Source organism: Micrasema longulum, unplaced genomic scaffold, assembly GCF_059751315.1.
Source record: "Micrasema longulum isolate JH-2025_06_02 unplaced genomic scaffold, ASM5975131v1 h1tg000578l, whole genome shotgun sequence".
Taxonomy (NCBI): domain Eukaryota; kingdom Metazoa; phylum Arthropoda; class Insecta; order Trichoptera; family Brachycentridae; genus Micrasema; species Micrasema longulum.
In genome coordinates this window covers 683,862-706,047 of record NW_028277774.1, presented here as the reverse complement: position 1 = coordinate 706,047, position 22,186 = coordinate 683,862, and the positions used below count along the sequence as shown (strand labels likewise).

Below are 22,186 nucleotides of genomic sequence, written 5' to 3'. Positions count from 1 at the left end.
TATGTGGAAATCTGTTATTAGTTCTGAGTTTATACACTATTTCTGTTTGCTAACTAAAAATATGTATGTAGAACTGTTGATTTCCCAAATAAAAAAAATTATATTAAAAATTAACTTAAAATTAAAATTAAAGGAAAATGCATTTTTTTAACATTACATTTTTTTGCACCACAATAGGCCAGGAGGCCTTAATTACAGTGGTAAATTACATCATAGAGCACCCAGGCTTGAGAAAAATCACATTTTAATTTAATATACTAAAATAATATTAATAACAAAGGGGTTCGGCAGTTACGAGCTGTATAATTACGGAAGTGCATCCTAAGTTGAACTGTAATTATAAAATTCCTAAAGGATGTTTTACTAGACGTGATGTGACGATGGACAAATGATGTACATGATTGAAGAGGTTACCTTGAGCTGGTCTTTAATCACTCGACAAATAAGAAACGTCCACCGACACGACGCGCCCTGTCATAACATGTTCTGGCGGACATTATGGAAGGTGCAGGTAAAAACACATCCAGGAGTTGAACTGCACAGTACCCGCAGACATCAACCAAGGGCCATGGCAAAGTACGGTTTGCTGTTGTAGTTCACCAGGGAACTCGGAAGAGTTCGTAGATTGGGTTAATAATTGACAGACAATGAGTGAATTGCGGAACACCTATACCCAAGGTTTTGACGCATTCTTACTTAGCATGAAACGATTATTAATAACTGTCCCACTACACTGTGGACAATGCGTGCGTATGTACACAATGCGGCACGGCACGCGAGGAAATATTTTATAAAATACAGTTAATACTTTAAAATATAAATTTCTTCATAAAGTCTGTAGAGTTTGAAATAGTCAATTTTGTCGGACAAACTCGGACGTTCACACGGTGTTACTCACGTGAACGTCTCCCGAAAAGTGTGTTGCGCTGGCTCCTCAGGGATTATAGGAAGTCAGGCTATAAAAATTATTCGTAATTTTGTAAAAACGACAGTCATTGTTTTTAGCAAGTTGAAGGGAGAGATATGATAAAAATAAGTTAGAAAAATTCGTTCATTACGACTTTGCAAATGGTGACTTTAATCTGAGATGCTTGTTTGCTGTCGTGAAATCTTAATATTTAACGGAATGTTATTAAAAAAAACTTCTTTTTGAACCACCTAAAACTCAGCAATCTTAGGTGGTTCAGAAAATATGTGACTTTAAAAACAGGGAGGTTCAACATAATATAATATTATAGTTACAAATAATTTCGTCACAACCTTCATGAAAAAAATAATTAACAAGATAGGCTGCGATTGGTGTACCAATGCAGTGCCTTTCGCACTATTAGGTGCGGAAAGGGAATGATGATGATAAACTTTGAAACCAAACCTCAGCGTATTTTATTTATTTATTTAAATCTTCAAGTACCAAGAATTAATTTTTTAGCTTACTTATTGCTAAAAGCAATATCTTCCAGCTAACCAAAAAAACACACTGGTCAAAAGAAAGTTTGGTCAAAAATTAGTACTAAAAAACAAAATATGTATCAAAATACATTAAAAAAAATCTAATATAAAATTTTCATTTGAAGCACTAACTTTATGGTTTATTCATTATAATAAAATTAATTTAAAACAACTTTGTTTTTGACCACTTGTTTTTTATTCTACCGATCGGTTTCATAGCTACACAAGCTTCTTTATCAAGGTATACTTAACTTATGAATTTTATCCTATTTCATTTTTACAGTGATCAATAAATACTGCATTGATACATATGGAGCTAGTAAGTCTCCAAAATGAGACTAAATAATATTAATGTCAATGAGACTTAAGTTAAACAAGATTAAATCACAGATCTTCTCATATTGAAATAATAGTGTTTTAGAGAAGTTACATTAAATTGATTAATTGCGCTTCAGATTGGTTAGTTAAAGATTAACCAAAAAGGGGTGGATGTTTCAATGTGTAAAGTTATATCTTCAGCTAGCCAATTACAAAGTTCTATAAATCTATATATCTATCTCTCACATTTATTTCTTTCTTCAAAAAGTTCTCCGTGACTTTTATTTATTTTCTAAATAAAAAATAGATAAACGTTTTAATTATTTACCCAAATATTTCAATAGGGAAATATCACGTATTTTTTAAAACATTTTTTAGGTAATAAAGGTCTATGAAATACTGTCCAGTAAAAAAAATATTTTATTAACTATTCGTAGCAAAAAAAATACTTTTAAATTAGTAATTTTAAATTCGCGCAAAAACGGTTATTCCATTGACCACGCTCCTAATACGTCACGATTCATGTTTATTTGTTCCTGCCATTGAAATTTGCGTAGGAAAATTTCATGAATCTTGACGTCATAACAACCAAAGCCAAACACGTCGCGTTTTTCTGCTAACATATTGTTGTTGAATTTCTTTTTTATATATATGTATGAAAACATTTCTCTAAAATATCCATATTGGTTTTGAAAATACAATTAATTCTTCTAAATCCATTCAATATATTTTTATTGGTAATCGTAGTATGTGATATTTCCCTATTTTCGGATAATTTCCTAAAGGTCGTAGATAACTTGAGCTGGAAAAATGGTAATAGAGTTTTAGTAGGGGATTTCGAACCTTGGATTTTGATCGGTAAGTACAAAACAATGTGTACCACTGGACCACAACGAATAATTAATATATTTTTGATGTTTACTAAGTAATTGATAATTTTATTTCCATTATCATCATTATCCCTTTTGCCCACCTAATGGTGCATAGGGCGCTGCATCGGTACACCAACCGCTGCGTAACTTGATATATTTTTTTGTTACATTAATGTAAGATAATTAGTTTTGCGGTTCAGGTCTAGGGACGATGAAATATTCTACTTTGAAACCTTTTAAAATAAATTGTTCATAAAGATTAGTAAGTTCTTCATACAATTACCGTCGGTTCATTATTACACGAATTTCCAAATAAATAAAACAAGCCGCGTGATAACCCGACGGAGAATAACCTATTTTACACATACTCGTATTATCTTAATCTAAACGGCACGGTAAAACTATAGTGGATTGACATTTATTAGATTCGTTAGTACCTATTTCAATTTGAAAATATTTATGTTTTTCGTTATTTTTAAAACTCCAAACTTTTTTAAAAACGCCTTGGTTAATATACATGGTGTTTTTTAAACCCTCAAGAAGACATATTACCATATTTAAAATAAATATTTAAATCAAAGATTTTTAAAAATAAAATATTTAAAAAAACAATTAGTTGCTTATTTCTGCAAGAGAGAAGCGAGGGAGCGCAGTCGCACGGTTTTCGGTGTATCAGACTCCCCCCTCCCCCCTCGTTTCTCGTAAGCAGAAGTAAGCAACCATTTGCTTTCTTTTTTTTAAAATTATTCGTTCTAAAAATGTATATTAATAAACCAATATGTCTTTTTGCTCATACTGATCATCGTGGTTTCGGATGTGACAGGTTTTAATAAACACCCTGCATATATATTTTTTTAAATATTGGCGTTCTTCTAATTTACCTAACTAATTCAATTTTTCTGACCATTGATAACTAGTTGTGAATAACTGACTATTAGAAAATGGAAATCAAGTTGGGGTAGAGTGGAGTTTGAACCTCGGACATCTGATCCGTGAGTCTGCAACACTAGCCACGGGACCACAACCCGATTCAACTAATAAAGTAAAACTTAACAAAAGAGATTTTCATGATAATTTTATCGAAATCATTATTTAAATATAGTAAGTACTATCGGGTAAAATTTCTTCAAAAGAAAATTAACTGGGGATTAATCGGTCTCATGGTGTACTGGTTATTGCGTTGGCCAGGCATAAAATAAGTTTATAATTCTAAAACAATAAATATCAATCCACCGTTTTGTATTTTATTATGCCGTGTAGATTTTTGCCGTGGTGTGAAATGGGCCAATCATGCGATATCACGCAGTGTTCTCGATGAATTTTGCTGATTGGTTAGTTGACTTACCGTGAATCGGAAATCTAGCGGAACTGTTTTACCATCGGTTTATTTGGAAGAACAAGTGACGTCGTTCAGAATTGTTCGTTTTTATTTCAATGAATATTTTATTTTTTTCATACCTTTTCAAGAATCTTCGATCTACAATGTTTTGTTTAAGAATACATTTTTATATGAAATTTTCCGTAAGACTGAACTTTTTTATTGGCATAAAACAATATATTAATATCATAAATAAACAAACGCGTGATAATTTTTTTGCTGTTGGTTATTTGTTTTTGATATTTTATTTTCCAAACCCCATTAGAGTTTTCCAACAAAACGCACGTTTTCGAAAACTTTACACAAACGTGACTTTTATGGAAAACAAACATCGCGTAGCAGAAGTTTGTTTTTATGTTACCATTGAGCAGTAAAACAAGGGTCAGCGATCTAATGAAACAACTGTAAATGTAATTACTTCCAAACATTTTGTTTAAATCTGCTCCCAGGATTATAATATAAATCTCAGCCGCTGCCCTCCTAAATACTTTCATTATTATTTTTAATTGTTCATAATTAATAACGTGAAACCTCTTGCAAACGGAGCACGATTTATCAGCAAAAACGTTGTTCTTGTCAAGGCCGATGAATGAAATTCATTTAAGAGGATTCGTGGTCTGACTTTTATTCATACCAACGTATTTTAGTTTTTTTCTTTTTGAATTGCAATGCGCAATAATTTTTTTCCAACAATTGGCATGTTATTTGTTTTTTTTTATTGTGTTATAGAAGCTATAACCATTCAAAAACCCTTAAAAGCGCTTAGTTTTTTCTGCCGTCTTCGGAAGTGCGGTATACAAACATGATAACAATGTTAGATTTGTTTTACAATTCAACTACAAAATAAAACATAGTTCACCTTATGGTTTCGTAAATAAAGGATTTGACATCGCTTTAGATAGTAAACTCTTCTATCGTGAACACATTGATAATACTGTTACTGTAGATTTGGTCACCATTCTATAGGACTCATATTGACTAAATCGAGTTTGTCGAACACACAAGTGGCATGGTTGTTCGGATTGCAAAGGAGTAATAATTTACTATTTTGAAATAGAGCAATCTTTTAATCTATCTTTATTGAAAAAACATTGAACTGAGATGGACCTTATATGCATTTTCAAATTACTTATGCTATAAGTGATGTCCTATCTCTATTGCAATCATTTTTTTTCATGTTCCCAATCACGTCACCAGAAGACAAAATCTGCTACTTATCAAATCTTCTAAGAGCATCTTTTGTAATTATGCCCCAATGTCCAGAATGTGTAAATTAATCAATTCATCACACAACTTGGAATTCTTCGGGATAGATCATACGGCTTTTTGTAGATCTCTGCGCCACTAAAACAGTGTTGGATGAAGATAACTTTGCATTGTTTAGCTCGAAGTCTTATACGTTTATTGCGTTTAATAACATATTGTTTACCTTTATTTTAATGCCTTTGTTTGTATTTGCAACATATTTTTGTTTTATTTTTATTCAGTTTCTAGTACATATATTTCTTCATATAACTATTGCTATTAAATTTATAGCAAAAGAGAGGGAAAACATAATTGAGAAGGGAATATGGAAGTCTAGGCATTTACAGGGCTTATGACCTGTCATTGGCTGGTTAGGGTGGCCACTTTACACACTGTGTAACATTCACCATTCTGCCTATGTTTGAACATCAATATTTGTTAAATTCTTTTGGAACATGGAAGAGTTGAGGAAATGTGGATGTTTAAACATGGGCAGAACGGTGAATGTTACACAGTGTGTAAAGTGGCCACTTAAACCGGCCAATGAAAGGCCATAAGCCTTGTAAATGCCTAGACTTCCATATTCCCTTCTCAATGATGTTTTCTCTCTCTGTTGCAATAAATTTAAACATCAACAACTCCATGGGGAGGAAATCCAGCCAGTCTGCAAGCATTTGGACAAACTCAAACATTGTTGAACTATTGTTATGGTTAAGGCCGTTTGTATAACAAATAAATCAACATTGGTTCTGATCTAAATGTCAAACGGTAATAAAACCGTAAAAATCACGAACTTTTTTCTTATTTTTTACGTTATGGAGCTTACAAATGTACGCGTATCGAAGCATGCCGCCTCCCCAGAGCTTGCGGGTGGCGCGCGGTGGTAGTGTGGTGACACTTTCCAATTATAAGGGTCCTAATTTTTATCAGCTCTTCATCAAAAACCAAATTTCCTGCGGGTGCTTACGGAGTTCTTAATAAATAAATCAGCTCTTGAAATTTGAAAATGGGTGAGAAACCGCGACAGTCCAGAGTAGAAAAATAAAATATTCTTGAACGTGTGATAGATCTCAACAGAAACTGTTTTTTTAAAGGGGGCGTATATCTGCCTGCTAGAGATATCTTAAAGTTTTGACAGTGTCTAAGTGAACGAATAATACAGTTAAGTGTATTTGTGAAATAGAACTAGAACCCTGGACGAGTGTTTTGGACTCAATGGCAAGGCTTCGCTAATTGCTCTTTTAATGTAAAAATAATCACGAAATCAATTTTTATTTCTTTATAATATGATTTACATTTCATTTGTATTATTTATTTATCCGGTCCAGGTTAGGACATTAATTTTGAATCAAACACTGATTTGAGTCTCCTGTTTTTGTTATTATTCTAGTTTAATATTATTTGCATTTATATGAGACGAGTTGAACCCGGCAATGCTTTGCTATTGTTAGATTTGAATACATACTCCTTTATATATTAAATGAACACAATCAAAAGTTTGGTATAAATTATTGTATTACATTATTATTGTTGTGTTTTGGATTACATAAATTGTGAGGATATGCGGTGACAGGGAATTTCGATAAATTGGTATTTAAACTAAATAGGTATTTGTTTTCCTGACACTGTTTTGCAAATGCCTCCATAATACTGTGCAAAAAATACAACTGCATGTCAGACCTTTTGTTAGAATCGACACATCACTGTCCCGTTTTCCGCACATCAAAACTAAACCGATTTTGTTATTTTTTAGACAGGGTATCAAAATAAAATTTTCCGTATTAGAACGTTTTGCGTTTTTCAAAAATAATTATCATATTTTAATTGCGTGCGCCCGAAGACAGCAGATAAATCTGGCGTTTCTACGGGTTTTCGGATGGTTCTAGTTCCCATAACAATCCATTTATAAAAAAAAACATACCAACCATAGCACGCCAATGGTTTATTTGTAAAAAGTCACCGCTCTAGTGCCATAATCCAGAGAGAAAACACGGGAATACGTTTTTGCGAAGAAAAATCTGACCGCGTTAACCCTTAAAATTAAACATTATTAAGTGTACTTACAAAACTATTCTTCATTACTATTTTATGTAACAAAAGAAATAGGTTTGGAGCCCTTAAATGAAACCATCGTCATATTAATACACATAGACACACCCTGAACCCTTTAAAATTATGACACTGAACTCATGCCCAAACGCACAGTCATGCCCAACGCTTGTTTAGTCGTTCTTTAACCGCCAGCAGGGCTTTGACGTAGTCTTGACATTTAGTCACAAAATGCCTGATTGTGTCGTGAAAGCGTGGAAAAACCGTTCTGATAAACGTAAAAAATATCTTGTAACTTTTCATAGGTAAAAAGGTACCTAGGTTCTTGTTTATGGTTGAATTCATAAACTTAAAATAATTCCTATTTAAATATGGAATTATTCTTGGAAATGTCAAACTCTGCTCTTTTTATTAACCGGGGTGCATTTAATGTACGATTTTCAAAAATGTATTGAAAATCAGTTAATATTATTTAAGCAGTACCTAAAATCCAGTTTTAAAAAATACATCGGTAGAAATTATACGGAATTTAAGGTAATAATCTAATTGGGATCCACAAAAAATGTATGTTATTTGTTAACATTTTTGTAAGTTTTTTTATGTAGGTACTAAAAAATAACATCTTCCCAATTTTTTTTAATAAATGCATTCTTGTCGAATGCAAACCTGGTAGGTCAAAAAATAAAACATTCACGCTCCTAAATTTTTTCTAATCTTAAATTGAAGATTTAAAGAGCTATAAACGTGCCCAGCGCAAAAATTTTCATTTTGTAAATAACCGCATGTAAATCAGTCCAGTAGTTATTAAGTCTTTTAAAGACACACAAACAGTCATTATCTTTAATATATACAATAAAGATGTACCGACGAATCAATAATAACTTGATTGTTTTATTAATATATATAACATATTATTTTTGTTTCTACAAATGTTTAAATTTAATATTTATTTATTTGCAGAGCTACCTGTCTCTACTAAGATATCGCTATGTAAATCTTTGACATTTTATTCTTTGACTTGAATATCAATACCATATTGACAAATTAAAAAAACATTTGAATTAGTATCAAAACCGTCAATTTGACTTCAAACTTAAAGGCGTGTTAGTACCTATAAATGGAGTAATAGGTAGAAACATTTATAATTAAGTTGTACATTTCACTGCTTAGCAAAAATTATGACATAACTCATGAAGGTAGATAATTTACTTTTAGGTGCAGATATGTTGCAAATAAATATGCATAATGAGTTTAATGACTCGAGACATTTATGAGCACCTGCGGGGATTTTATTGGGTTAACTTTGATGAATGGAGATGCTTTTTTCCTCTATTACACAGGCAAGAAGGTTCTACTTTGTACACTTTGAGTTCACGGCTGGTAAAGTTTTATGTGAATAGTTCCAGTAAAAAGCCCTTCAAGATAAATTCCAAATAGGCCTCTTTTCCACCTTTTAAAGTCTTTTTATACGCAAGTAATGAATAACGGGCTTAGTGTAAAAAGAAAAAAATAGTCTTATGAAAAATAAGTATTCTGGAAAGTAGTTGGGAAAAGTGACGATTCTTATCAGTTCTTGATTGAGAATGGGCGTGCCTAAAGGAAACGAAAGAGAAAATAGGGGAGTTGAATTTAATAATTGAAAATGCTGCCTCCCTTTGTAAAGTACTATTATAAAATATCTGTACTTCTGAAGAAGTTGTAAAAAAGCGGGGAAAAAATATTCTTACAGACGTGCTGACTGAAATTATATATTCACTGTGGATTTTTTCATCTACATAAGAAGCTCTTAGCTTTGATTAATTATTGTCTTTTACCTATTTGTTTACTGAAATATCGAATTAAAAAAAATAATAAATTATTCATTTAATCTAACAGTACCTATTTAAAAAGGTTTTTCATGCTTATTTTTTTTTGCATACTTTCATATTATATTATATTTATTTTCTCTTGTTTGAAGGAAGGAAGGCCGATCTGAAGTTACTTCGTGTGCATCGGCTGACAAAAGCATTTTTTTATAGACAGTCAACAAAAAAAATAAAATATTATTATGTTGTTTTTCATTATTGTAGCTTTATTTGTTTTTTGCAAGTGGAATAATACGGAGTTGCTTTTTTTAAAGTAAAAAGAAAAAATAGCGTTCTTAAAATTTACCCAAATATTTCAATTTTGGTGGCCACTTTCAACGAATTGTAAATAACTCCCAACTTGATTTCCATTAGAAAATGGAAATCAAGTTGGGGTAGAGTGGGGTTTAAACCTCGGATCTCTGGCCCGTGAGTCCGCAACTCTAGCCACGGGACCACAACCCGATTTCACATGTATTTCAATTGACCTATACTTTTAGTTTATTTTTAAATATTGTATTTTTTTGTTCCAATAGCTACTGTTTTCTTTTAATAAATAAATCAAATAAAAATCACTGAAACACTATTGTTAATTAATTTATTTCTTATTACAATTTTTAGGGTATTTATATATTTAAAAAAAATGTTTTATCTTTAAATGTTCATTCTTTTATTAAATTTAAACGGTTTTATTATACCAACCATATCTTTATTACCATGCGTTTTTTTTTTTAATCAAACGATTTGGGTAGGTAAACAGAAATCGTCTTAAAGGTATTGATATAATTAAAAATTATGTAGTAATAATCCAATTCAATTATTTTAAAATACAGATATCACTCTCAAAAGCGATGAAACTGGACGCTAGTTATTCCAAATTTGTGGATTGAATTATCACTTGCCTTACATTTCAATAATAAATTTATCACCAATATATTTAAAAAACTGGTGAAATATGAAAAAAAAACCTTACCCCGGTCCGAGATTTCCCGTAGACGCAGCACTGTTGGGCCCCCCTCCAGCACCCCCGTGGCGGAAGTCATCGTCTATGTCCAGCACATTGGCCAGCAGAGACTTGGACGACCTCTCCTTCAACTCCAGCTCCTTCATCCTGTTGCTCATCATGATGGTCTTCCGAGTTATCTTCTTCCCAGGCCGGGACATGCCCAGCATCCAGGGAAGCCACTGCAGGAAGACGGATTTTATCTGAAAACATTAAATCATACATTAGTTGAAGCATTTGCATGACTGCAAACTATACCTTTAACTCTCCACTTATACGTTGTACTCGTGAAAATAATAAATTATATTTACTATTATCAATTCAAATGGGAAATCGAGTGGAGGTAAGTTCACCTCATTGTGTAGTGGTTAGTGCATTTGTCTAGCATACTTGAGGTGGATGTGATATATTAGTTTAAACAGCGGCTCTGTACTGCTAAATTTTTTATTATTATTGGACTGGTACCGGAAGCGTAGGACTAATCACCTTACCTTTTATGTAACAATTGTGATCTAAATACACTTCAATTGGAGTTTTAAAGAGTGCCCTATGCACCACCGGGTGCGGATAGGAAAATGATTATGATGATGCATATGCTAAACAAAGTAATTTATTTTCTGTTCTCCAATAAATTTGAAAAAATATATAAATGCACAATAATGTATATTTAAAAAGGAATGAAATTATTTTTCAATTTATTAATTTAACTTTCTGTATAATTTTGTGTTTTCGTTTAGAGGGTTTATGTATATATATTTTTTTAAATATTGACTGAAATTAATGTAACAAAAAACCAAGTTTAGAAGTTATTTCTAGCTATTTCAAAACAGATACCTTGCGAGATGGCTAGCAACCACACTAACTTGCAATTGATTAATGTAGGTACTTTATATTACAGTATAAAACTATTAAAAAATATAATGAATACTAATTTAGTCAACAATACAATTATAATTCGAATCCAAATTTTATTTGTGCATCAGCGGGTTTATTGTTTTTTTTATGTTTCAATACCTATGTACATAAATAAAAAACAAAATAAAACGGATCAACAACCAAATATGTAAGTAAAAATAATTCAATCGATATTTGACACTTACAAGAAAAGAAGAGATGACTGTTTAACGAAGAGATAGGACGTATTTCTTCAGGTGAGGTTGAAGCAGTGATGCTGTAAAAACATATTTTATTTTGGGTGGAAGATGATTCTACAGTCTTAACGTCTATTTTTGAATGATCCACCGGTCACAATCAAACAATATTATTCAACAACAATCAATTTGAGCCCGATTGGATCAGAAAAGCTTTACATATATTTTGGTCTCCATGAATAATATTTTATCGCAAACTATAATCGGCTGGGAAAATATTTTCATACCCGATTACGGCGGACTTTAGACGGCTAACACTAACCTACCTACTAATATTTTCTATCTTAATATTTATTGCGCCAATCGTGAAGAGAACATTTCAGAAAATATTTGCTGAAATCGTTCACACAGGCGAGATTTACGGCTTACTTCGTTGATTTAATAAATTAAAAGAACTAAACTATAAAGGGGGTTATTGGTACCCAAGTTCTGTTTCACAACATAATTTTATCTTTAATGCACCAAAAAATTATTGTGATGATACTTATACTTTTAACGAAACCGTTTCCCTATGGCGGATAACGCCCGAAAGAAATCAAACAGAAGACCAATTAGTATAACGTGATGAGATGACCTCTTATAAGATACTAACGCTTTGATAAAACACTATGGAGGGACTTATTGTCGAGGTCACCAGTTGTGTTGGTCACCAATTTTCTACTCTACTCATTGAATATAACTTGAGTAAACATGAGCCTTCGAAATATGTTCCCTCAACTTGCGGCTAATTAGCATATGTTTGATAGAGCGGACTTTAGTCTGTTGCGAGCGTTGACCGGCTACTTTTCTCTTCGCAATTACTAAAATACGCTAAGATACTGCACAAATCCATCTGGAAAACCGATGGTAACCTTTTACCGGTAAGTAATGTTTTTATCTTAATCAATACTTGTTTAAAATAGCTATTTTTATGTTAAAAACGTTTTATTAATGTTACCAGTCGTGAGCTATCTCTTGTCTTTGTCCTGCTCAGTTAGTCCGGTGTGTAATGAAACGATAAACAAAGGTTACGCGTATGCGAAGGGGAGCGACATACTGAATAGAACTCACAGTAGACCAATGTAAACAGTCCGTGCTTTTTCATCATACTGCACAAATGGTTTCGGGCATGGGGAGTTTAGAGACAAGCTTCATAAACTTGGTTTTGCCCCTGTCTCGAGCTGAGATAACCATCAATTGGCCGAACACATCCTGTGGCACTGTGTGATCAGATGAGATGCTGAATGGTCTGACAGGGGTTATGCTACCAGCGTGTAATGTGGATCTGATGATCAACAGTACGAATTTTGCACTCTTCCGTCAGTTTGTACGGACTTGGGTATCGCGTTGGGAGCTCTTCAGATGCGCGGACGCCTAGGTGGGGAAAATATGGTGGGACAGGCAACTGTTCCTGTGGGATGCTCATTCAGTTGGGACTGTGCTTCCTTCCGAGCGGAACGCACACATTCTTTTGTTTTGTCCTCCCCTAACGGGGGTAGTATTCGGATCCTCTGCATCTGACCACCCAGGGAGTCCTTCTTTATCCAAAGTCATTCTCTTTTTGTAAATATTCGTGTTTTTACTTATGTTTTTGTGTAAGTTATGTTTGTTATGTTACTTTACTTTAAAAAAAATGATTTTGTATATTTGGATACGTTTATTTATGTTAATTGTTTGAGTACATTTTTTTTTGGTAAAAATCAGAGGCATTGAGGGGATCCTGAGGAGTGGAGACGACGTGTGGGCCTCTGTCCATACATCCTCCTCCCCCCTCCTTAATCTGCATAGAGTTTGTATTCCTTAGAAATATTTGTAATAACTTTCCTCTATGCGCAGCTGACAGAGAGCTGACACTTGCAGTTTCTCGGCGCTTTGTTTGAACAAATATTAATTACATAAACAAAAATATGTACGCATATTAAATATGTATTCAATATTACTTATGTATTTATTTAATAAAAATTATAATATTAAATTACTTTAGTGTGCAAAATGTCTTTTTATGGAACTTTAAATTGAACACTTAAAATTTCAGTACTCCATTAATTCAATTAATTATTTTACCTAGTTTGTTTATATATAGGCAGATAAAATGAAATTTTCATACGATTTATTACAAAAGTTTAAAAAATACATTTAAAACTGTATACTCACATATTTTTTATTGGTTCGTGGTATTGAATTTTTTTATTTTATTGTTTTGAAGCAAAACTGTTTTCAATACCAATTATATTTTGATTTCTTGTGGTGTTAACACACAGCTTTAGGTTCAATGAAAACGATTATCGTGGATGGTGTTTTATAGTAAACAAATCGTTTGCTTTGGAAATATCAATTTGGAATATCTCAATCACAAACTTTTTTCAATCATGTTGTGCGTTAAGTAATGTATCCCAAGCAATAATTTATTTTGTCAATGGATAAATGGCCGATAAAAAGATCCGCATCCTTACATTAAAGAAAACATTAATATTTGCGTTTTTATAATTTCTCTTAATATTCCTAATAAGAGGCCTATTTTCAACGAGTTGTAAATAACTCATTACAAAAAATAAGAACCATGTAGTAGAAGAGCGGAGATTCGAAACTTAGACCGTTTGTGAGTCTACGACAAAAATCACGGGACAATAACCCGGTTCACCAAATTTAAATTTATTATATCGATCAATTATTTTTAATTGTAAATCAAACGTTTAAACATAAAATAGCAGAATCGTTGAAATATTTATTTTTATTGTGTTTAACTGCCATATTTTACTATCCCTGGTCTGGGCAGCTGTAGCATAAAACTAATTACTTTCCCTTTAGTTTTAGTGTAAAATGGGCGTTTATTGACAAAAAAAACTTCAGATGCGTTTTTTTTAAGTTCAAGTATTACAGAAAACATAAATGAATGCATATACTATAAATGAAGTAGTTAACAAAACAAATTTACACGTAAAACAAATTGAAAGGTAATATTCATAGCGGCTTCGCTAGATACAAAAATACGTGTTCTAACGCAACCTATTTTCAATATCAACATAATTTGTTGTATGACAATAAAAAAATATAAATACGTGTTATAATAATGTTCTTGCTAGCAGCAAAGAAGACCTTCAATTCTTAGTAACAAAAGTCTACGAGGTATGCAAGAAAAGCGATTTGCTTATGAATGTTGATAAATTGAAAGTGATGGTTTTGAAAGGGATGAAAATATAACTAAATGTGAGATCAGCGTGAACGGAGATATTCTGAATCAGGTAGAAGAATTTGTGTACCTGAGAAGTATGTTTACTAGGGACGGAAAGGCCGATAAAGATATTGAAAGGAGGGTGAGTGCCGGGAACAGGGTGAACGGTGCACTAAAATCTACTTTGGCAAACAAATGTTTATCGCAGGAGGCTAAACTAGCAGTTCACAACGGAGTTCTAGTTCCAACTCTAATGTATGGGAGCGAAGTATGGAATTGGAAAAATAATGATGAAAGTCGGTTGAATGCTGTCGAAATGCGATCCCTCAGGCGAATGTGTGGTAAAACGATGTATGATAGGTGCACAAATGTCGAGATCCGTGAAGTGTGTAAGGCTGAGACATGCATTATTGACAGAATCAAGAAAGGGGTGCTGCGTTGGTTTGGACATGTAGAGCGAATGGACAGCGAAAGAATGACTAAAAGGATCTACGATGCAAATGTTGATGGATGCAGAAAACGAGGAAGACCGAGAAAGACATGGCACGATCAAGTCCATCAAATACTTGAAGATGGACATGTCAAAAGTAGGAATAATCGGCGTGCGTGCATAAGAAGATGTATGAATGTAGAGGAAGCGAGGTCTGTATGCCAAGATAGAGTGTTATGGCGTTCTATCCTCTCTGCCTACCCCTACGGGGAAACGGCGTGATGGTTTGTTGTTGTTGTTGTTGTTATAATAATGTGAATACAAAGTAATACAAATAAAGAAATTACAAAAAAAACAATAAATAACGTACCAACAACTTAAGCAAGTAACATCTTAACACAACAAATAATCAAAATAGGCTCCATTTGGTGTACTAATACAGTGCCCTATACAATACTGGGTGCCGAAAGGATAATGATTCTGAAAAACTTGCCAGCGGGTAAAATAAAGTATTTTTGTACGTAAATATTTGGATCCAATCAAAATAATATTAATATTTTGAAGGCAGTTTTGAAAAAAGCTTTTTACGCCAGATATTGCAGAGTGAGAAATTCCGCGGTTGCCAAATTTCTTTTCGAACCACCTGCAATTTCCATTTACGGGAAATCAAATTTTAATGATGTTTCCAATCATCCTCCCATCGCATTCGCTAACATTCGTGTTTACGTTCGCTGATTGGACGACAGTGCTACTGCGTCTACCGTTGGTGTTTTGTTTTTCATTCGCCCGGAATTGTAAATGGCGAGCAAATACAATTTTACGTTCCGTTTTTAGTCGTTTTACCGCACCAAACTAGTGTCGAAGAAATACGTGGAAATGAAAAAAAGGTATAAAATTAACTTAAGATAAATACGAGGGTCGTTTGACGGACAGCTAGCCTTAGTCAGAGAACGCACGATTTTTGTTGTTTTTATAATTTATTTTTCAACGTATTCCTATCTTAGGGTAATACATTTTTCAAGGCAGCTTTCCAATTTTTTTATTCCTTCCGAAAAGTAATTTTGCTTGAGCTCTTTAAAATAGTGTGAATTTTCTGTCGTCACTTCGTCGTTCGTTGCAAAACGGCTTCCTCCGAGCCATTTTTTTTAAGGTTTGGGAACAGGAAGAAGTTGAAAGCGGCTAGATCTGTTGAATACGGTGGGTGATCGATCAATTTGTCGCCTAATTGGTTTAATTTTGACTGCACGACGGCCGATCTGCGAGTGGCTGCGTTGACATGATGGAAGATAACTTTTTTTTGAGAGCCAAACCAGGAAATTTTTTCTTCAGTTCAGCGTCGAAACGGTAAAAAATTTGCGTTGTAATCTCTAGTTATTGTTTTACCCTTTGATAAGTAAAAAAAATAAATGCCTTTTGCATCCCAAAAAACAGTCGCCATCACCTTACCGGCTGATCGGGTTATCTTTGCCATCTTCGTCACGTTTTCTCCACTGCTTGGACTGTCCATTTCTATCAGGCGTGTAGTGATGGACCCACGTTTCATCAACAGTAACGTATTGATGAAAAAAATCCTTCGAATCACGTTTCACTTTCGCCAAAAGCTTCTCCGAATCCGTCGCTCATGTGCATTTTTGATCGATAGCGAGCAAACGCGGCACCCATCACGCGGACAGCTTTTTCAGATCCAAATGTTTGTGTACGATAGCGTTTACGATTTTGTTGACGATTTCTGTTGTAATGACGACATTCGAGGGCCCTGAGTGATAATCATCAAAAACACTCGGACGACCGCGAACAAATTCTGCTTTCCAAAATTGAACGGTTATATCGACGGTGTAAACTTGCCATAAACAGCATTCAGTTCGGCTCTGATTTCTGCATTGTTTTTTCCTTTCTTTTTGGAATTTAATCAATGAACGTTGAACGGTATTACTGAACGACGCCGATGGCGCGGCGTGGCTAACGGAATGACCATTTTTGTGGGCATCCAAAATTACAAATTTAAAAATATTATTAATGCCGCTAATAATTAACATATATTTTTTTTTTACGGGAAAGTAATTTACAGACTTTTATTACTTTCAAAACATTTAAAAAACCTGATATTTTCCTATAGCATGTGTATCGTAATCGCTTTTTTTCATATTGTTGAGGGCAACGTAATATTTTATATATCTTACATGTGGATAGTCTATATTTTATTCCTATGTTACTATGCGTCAGTGGTTAATTTAAAATTGTTTTAACTACACGTTAAGAAATATTTTCCCAATCGTTGAAATAACGTAATAAAAAATATGAACTATCACATTCATTATTATATTACATGGATGTTTTTTTTTTTAAATCAGATTTTTCCTCGACTCTTCAACTTGGTTTTACGCCATTGTTTGATAGCAGAATGACTTTATTAATTTTCTATATCCTTATCAATAATCAATTAGTAACGTTAGTAGTTGGGTTTACTTCGAAGCTATTTGGCAAGAATGTTCTTAAGGATGCCTTCGGGTTAATTCCGACCGATGGAATTTATTGGGTAATTATTGTTGATTTGCAACGTTAGAAAAGTTATTTAATACAAACACGTCATTTTTGAAATGTTGTTGTAAACACATAGGGATACCAAGCATGATATATTCAATAAAATATTCCCCATATACTTTACTTTCAATTTTTATCTTGTTATATTAAAATAAATCACCGCAAAAATTCTGAAAGTGATTGGTGCCCCAGTTCTGCATGTACAGTGTCTTGTGCACCATTACACGAGAATAATTCACATTCTATCACTTCTTCACAATATTTTAAATAATCCCACTTCGCCTGTTTATCTGCGAGAGCTCATCCAACCTCTTTCACAACACGGACTATCTCTTCGTTCTAGTAACGAGAGAACCCTTTTAATACCCTGTCATCGCTCTAATTTTTTTGCCTCCTCTTTCACAGTAGTAGCCGCTCGATTGTGGAATAATCTACCAACTAATGTTAGAGACGCCCCTTCTTTATTTACATTTAAGTCGAGATTGAAATGTCACTATCTAAATATTTGAATTGTTCCTTTATCCTTCTTCTTTCCTTCCCATCCCCTCTCCTCTCTTCATAGTAAAGTGTTATTTTTTTTTTTTTTTATACATATATTTATTTTTGTTAATCTTTGCTTTTAATTTTTGTATAAAATTGTAAGATTCAATATGTCCATGTATTTATAATTTTCTCAAACTGAACGGTTTGGGTAGGTAGGAAGAAATTGCCTTAAGGCAATATGCCCGCCCTTATATGTATATTTATTGTATATGTATATAAAGTGTCAATAAATAAAAATAATGTCAAGTTATTACAAATATGTGAAAATATATTGAAAAATGACGCAACTTAAAGTAATCTTTATAATTGCGTTTTATGAGTATTTGCGCTTTAGTAACATAATAAAAAATTTAAAATTATAATTCTATTGAAGTTGTATTTTTCTGCATGTAAAATATTTTTTAATCCTCTAACATAAACAGAGGCATAAAAATCTCAGCTAAAAGGTTTTTTGTTTTAAAAATGAATAGGAATACGCCCCGAAGAGTCAAAGAGATTAGTATCTCTAAAAATATTACACAGCGCGAATTTAATCAGCGGCATTTTATGCCTCGGAGGAATAGTGAAAAAGCACATGAAGTATCATTAGTAATGTGATCTCATTTATCTCACGAATAGTGACCATATTGCACTAGACGTGAAAAATGTTCTCCGTCAGAAATCATCTTTCAACAGAGCCATTTCGGATCATAAAACACAGGATTGTTGAAGCGTAATTTCCATAGCCCGTTTGGTGAAATCGTCACCGCCTCATGAATATCCCGCAGTTAGGAGATCGACAAATAGCTTCCGCAGAATTTCTGGCAAAACGATGCCAGAGCGAATTATGTGGAATATCAGGTAGGTATTTCAATGCAAAATCCAACCGGTTGAATCCGAGCGCTTTTTGCTCGAAACGGAGCGCGTAACATACTTGAAGGAGATGAAATATTTCACCGTATTAAGAAACCATTTACTCTGTTCGCACAATGGAATTCTTTATATGTTTCTCTGGAAAAACGGAATGTACCAGTGTTCCAGATTAATAGAAGCAATTTGCGGATGGGAAAATACATTGCAAATTTCCTGACGTGTCAGACATATACTCCTGGGCCTGTATTCCGTCTAAATTATAGTTTCCTGTCTTTAAACTTTCTGATTAATTAGTATTGTATATGTATTACAACCGTTTCCGCATTCGTTCATTCGTCGTTGTCAGTTTCTACCCAAGTTTATTGTTTATATACAAGCATATTTGACTCCGTAGATAGACGTACATAAATACAAGCCAGTATATTCGTGCCATTATACCGTACAATGTGTTTATTTAATACAATACCACTCGTGTCGGATGATTATCTCTGCTGTAGGAAGTTGCGAACTCGTGCATATATTTTGATTTCAGTAAGGAAAACAATAGTAATTGTTTACGTAGATGGGCAATTATGTTTCTTAATACTTTCATAACAGACTTTTGAATAATATTATAGTGTTAATTCATGTCCGTTTATTTTATGACATTTATTTCATATTCGAACACCTTCCACGTAATGTAAAGCGCAACAAGTCGATTAAGTTTTTCATCCCCTATCTAAAAGTGCTTTATATCAAATGAAACCGCAGTATAAAAAGAGAATTGTTCCCTTGGGGGTGTACGTGATAAATTCTTAATACAGGAAGTACTTTTCATACATTTCTTGCCTTGAAAATAAACTTTACTGCAGCATTGACTTTTTTCAGGGTTCAAATGGTACAGAAAAAAACAGTAAAACCTATAGTTTTTACACCGTGTTTTTAAAAGTTATATTAATAAGTACTTAAATATCATGACAATGTATTTATAAGGTGTCACAAGAATTGTTTGGTAGGTAAAAAAGGATAATATAGGAAATGCATCAGTACCTATAGGATAAAAAGCATTGTGTAGTCACCAATGCTTCCAAAAACAAAGTACAAAAGCGTGAAAATGATTTTATTTAGGGAGGACTTATATTTATGAGCTTTTTAATTCACGTTTAGAAAAATACCTCAATCATTTTTGTTATTACGGTAATGTTATCAAAACAGCATTAAATAAATGTTAATTAAAGAAATAAAAATATAGAAAAAAGGAAAATAAAGTGAGCTATCTAAGATTTAAATGATCTATCATGGCATTGATACTCTAATTGCAGCGTTTCTTCATCATTTCTACATGGAAGGTAAGGTGATTACTCTTACGCTTCGGATTCCAGTCCAGTAACCATAGAGTATTAGTTATAGAACCACCTTTGGAACCAAAATTTCACGTCCATCCTGTGAGGAATCCTATCCATGACCTCAAGCATGGTAGGCGAACGCATCGACCACTGTACTACGAGGCGGACGTATCTCCGCTCGATTTCCTTTTGCAGTATTTTGACCTGAGTGTAGCCATCGCGTCGAAAACACTCGTCCGGGGTTCTGGTTATATTTCCCAAATTATTATTCTTTTTAGTAGTGGTGAGGATCAGTGCTATGCAAGCTCCTGACGTCACTGCGACCTGTGAAGATCTATTGTGACGGGTCTCGGTAAATAGCTCTCCCCCTCCAAGCCCTGATCCATAAAGTATCGGGCTATTAAGTAGGAGGCGAGCTCTTTAACATCCTCAGGTTTAACCAGTAGTCCCCCGATGACGAAGCTTCTTTTATGATGTAAAGCATCTCATTCACATATAATATGTTTAAGTGTTTCCTCATCTGCACTGCAGAACCTACATCTAGAAGTTTCAGAAATTTTCATTCTAGAAAGCTGTGTGTTCAATCTGCAGTGCCCTGTAAGGGCTCAAGTGATAACCCTCACTTGTTTTCGGCTAAGCTTTATTAGGTCAAAAAAAGAGCTTTATATTTTCCACGTGTGAAACTACATAATTCATTCACCCGGACACGGCTATGTTAAATATATAAATAAGTATTAAAACGAATGTAAAAGTGAACGTGCCATAGAATTGAGAATAGTCCAGAAGGAGTGTAGAATCATATTTGAATACATCGGACTGTATCGAAAAAAAACCCCAATTTCCCCTCCTTTACCGCGCGCATGCGCGAAGTCGCCGCGTTATGTTGCCTGTTTGCCAGATCGCGAAAAATATAATCATAAAACAAATAACGTAAGATAATTATATTTTTTTAAAAGAAAAAGATTTTATTGTACACTCGGAAACATTGATTGACACAACAGATTTGATAAGTAAATGGTCATTTAATAAGAGTACTTAAATTAATGAACTTTGAACTTAAAAATTAAAACAAATTTTATTTTGCATGAAACAAATATTTTTATGTCACGTTAGTAATATTTGATGTTTTAAAGATAATATCGGTCCAATTTCCACCACGGCGATGTTTAATCCGACAGGTCCAATTTTCGTTAGTTCTCTCATTAGATGTTCTCTCTAAGTAGCTTAAAAATTGACTACCCTGGCAACACTAACAAAATGTCCATTTTGTCTTCTTTGAAAATCTGACAGATAGAAAAATAATTAAATTTTCGAGTGATGCATTTGCTCCTTACCCAAGAAAATGTGATCTCATCCTGTTTCTTCAAGATCTCAGCAGTATTTCTACAATTTAAATTGACCTAACACGGCATAGTTGAATTCAAATCGGGAGTTGCGTACTGAGAGACGTCTACAAAGAAACTAATGGGTCAAAACGTCAAACATCCCTTTTAAGAGTTTGGTCACCTTATTCTGATTCTGGATTGTTCTTAATTCCATGGAACGTGCATTTTACTATGCTAATAACAGTGAACTAAATTAAATAAATTCATTATACCAACTGAATAATTCTGCTTATTAGAAGAATGTATGTCATCCCACTGAACGACTTTATTCCTTTTACGATGCCATGGGGGTCCATTGCAGTCAATGGTTATTTGAAGGACGTGTCGATAAGGAGTAATTGCATTAAGACTCACCCACTGAGGCATCTCATGTATGTCAGCTGTCCGATGATGGTAGTTTAGAACCACCACAGTGAGCACCACGGACGAAGCCACCATAAACATTATGCAGTTGAAATATGTACCTAATTAAAACAAATTCATTAATATAAAGAATAAAATTATCGAAAGAAGCAGCATACATATTACTTAATACTTAAGTATACATATAACTTAATACTCAAGTATTAATCTTGATGAAACAACCAGTCCACAGTTGTCAATATTGTAAGACAACTATTTTATCGAGACTTGTATTTGTGACACATGAG

At 33.4% G+C, this 22,186-nt stretch overlaps 1 protein-coding gene across 2 annotated transcripts in view; it reads right to left on the bottom strand.

Annotated features, from left to right (window-relative positions):
* Positions 1 to 22,186, bottom strand: part of nAChRalpha6 (nicotinic acetylcholine receptor alpha6) — a 447,337-nt gene that overhangs the window by 32,778 nt on the left and 392,373 nt on the right. For both annotated transcript variants that reach the window (XM_088228339.1, XM_088228340.1), the window contains 2 exons: positions 21,891 to 22,000; positions 10,129 to 10,361 (listed from right to left, as the gene is read on the bottom strand). In XM_088228339.1, the coding sequence (XP_088084465.1) occupies positions 10,129 to 10,361; positions 21,891 to 22,000 (343 nt within the window). The remainder of the gene's footprint in view (positions 1 to 10,128; positions 10,362 to 21,890; positions 22,001 to 22,186) is intronic.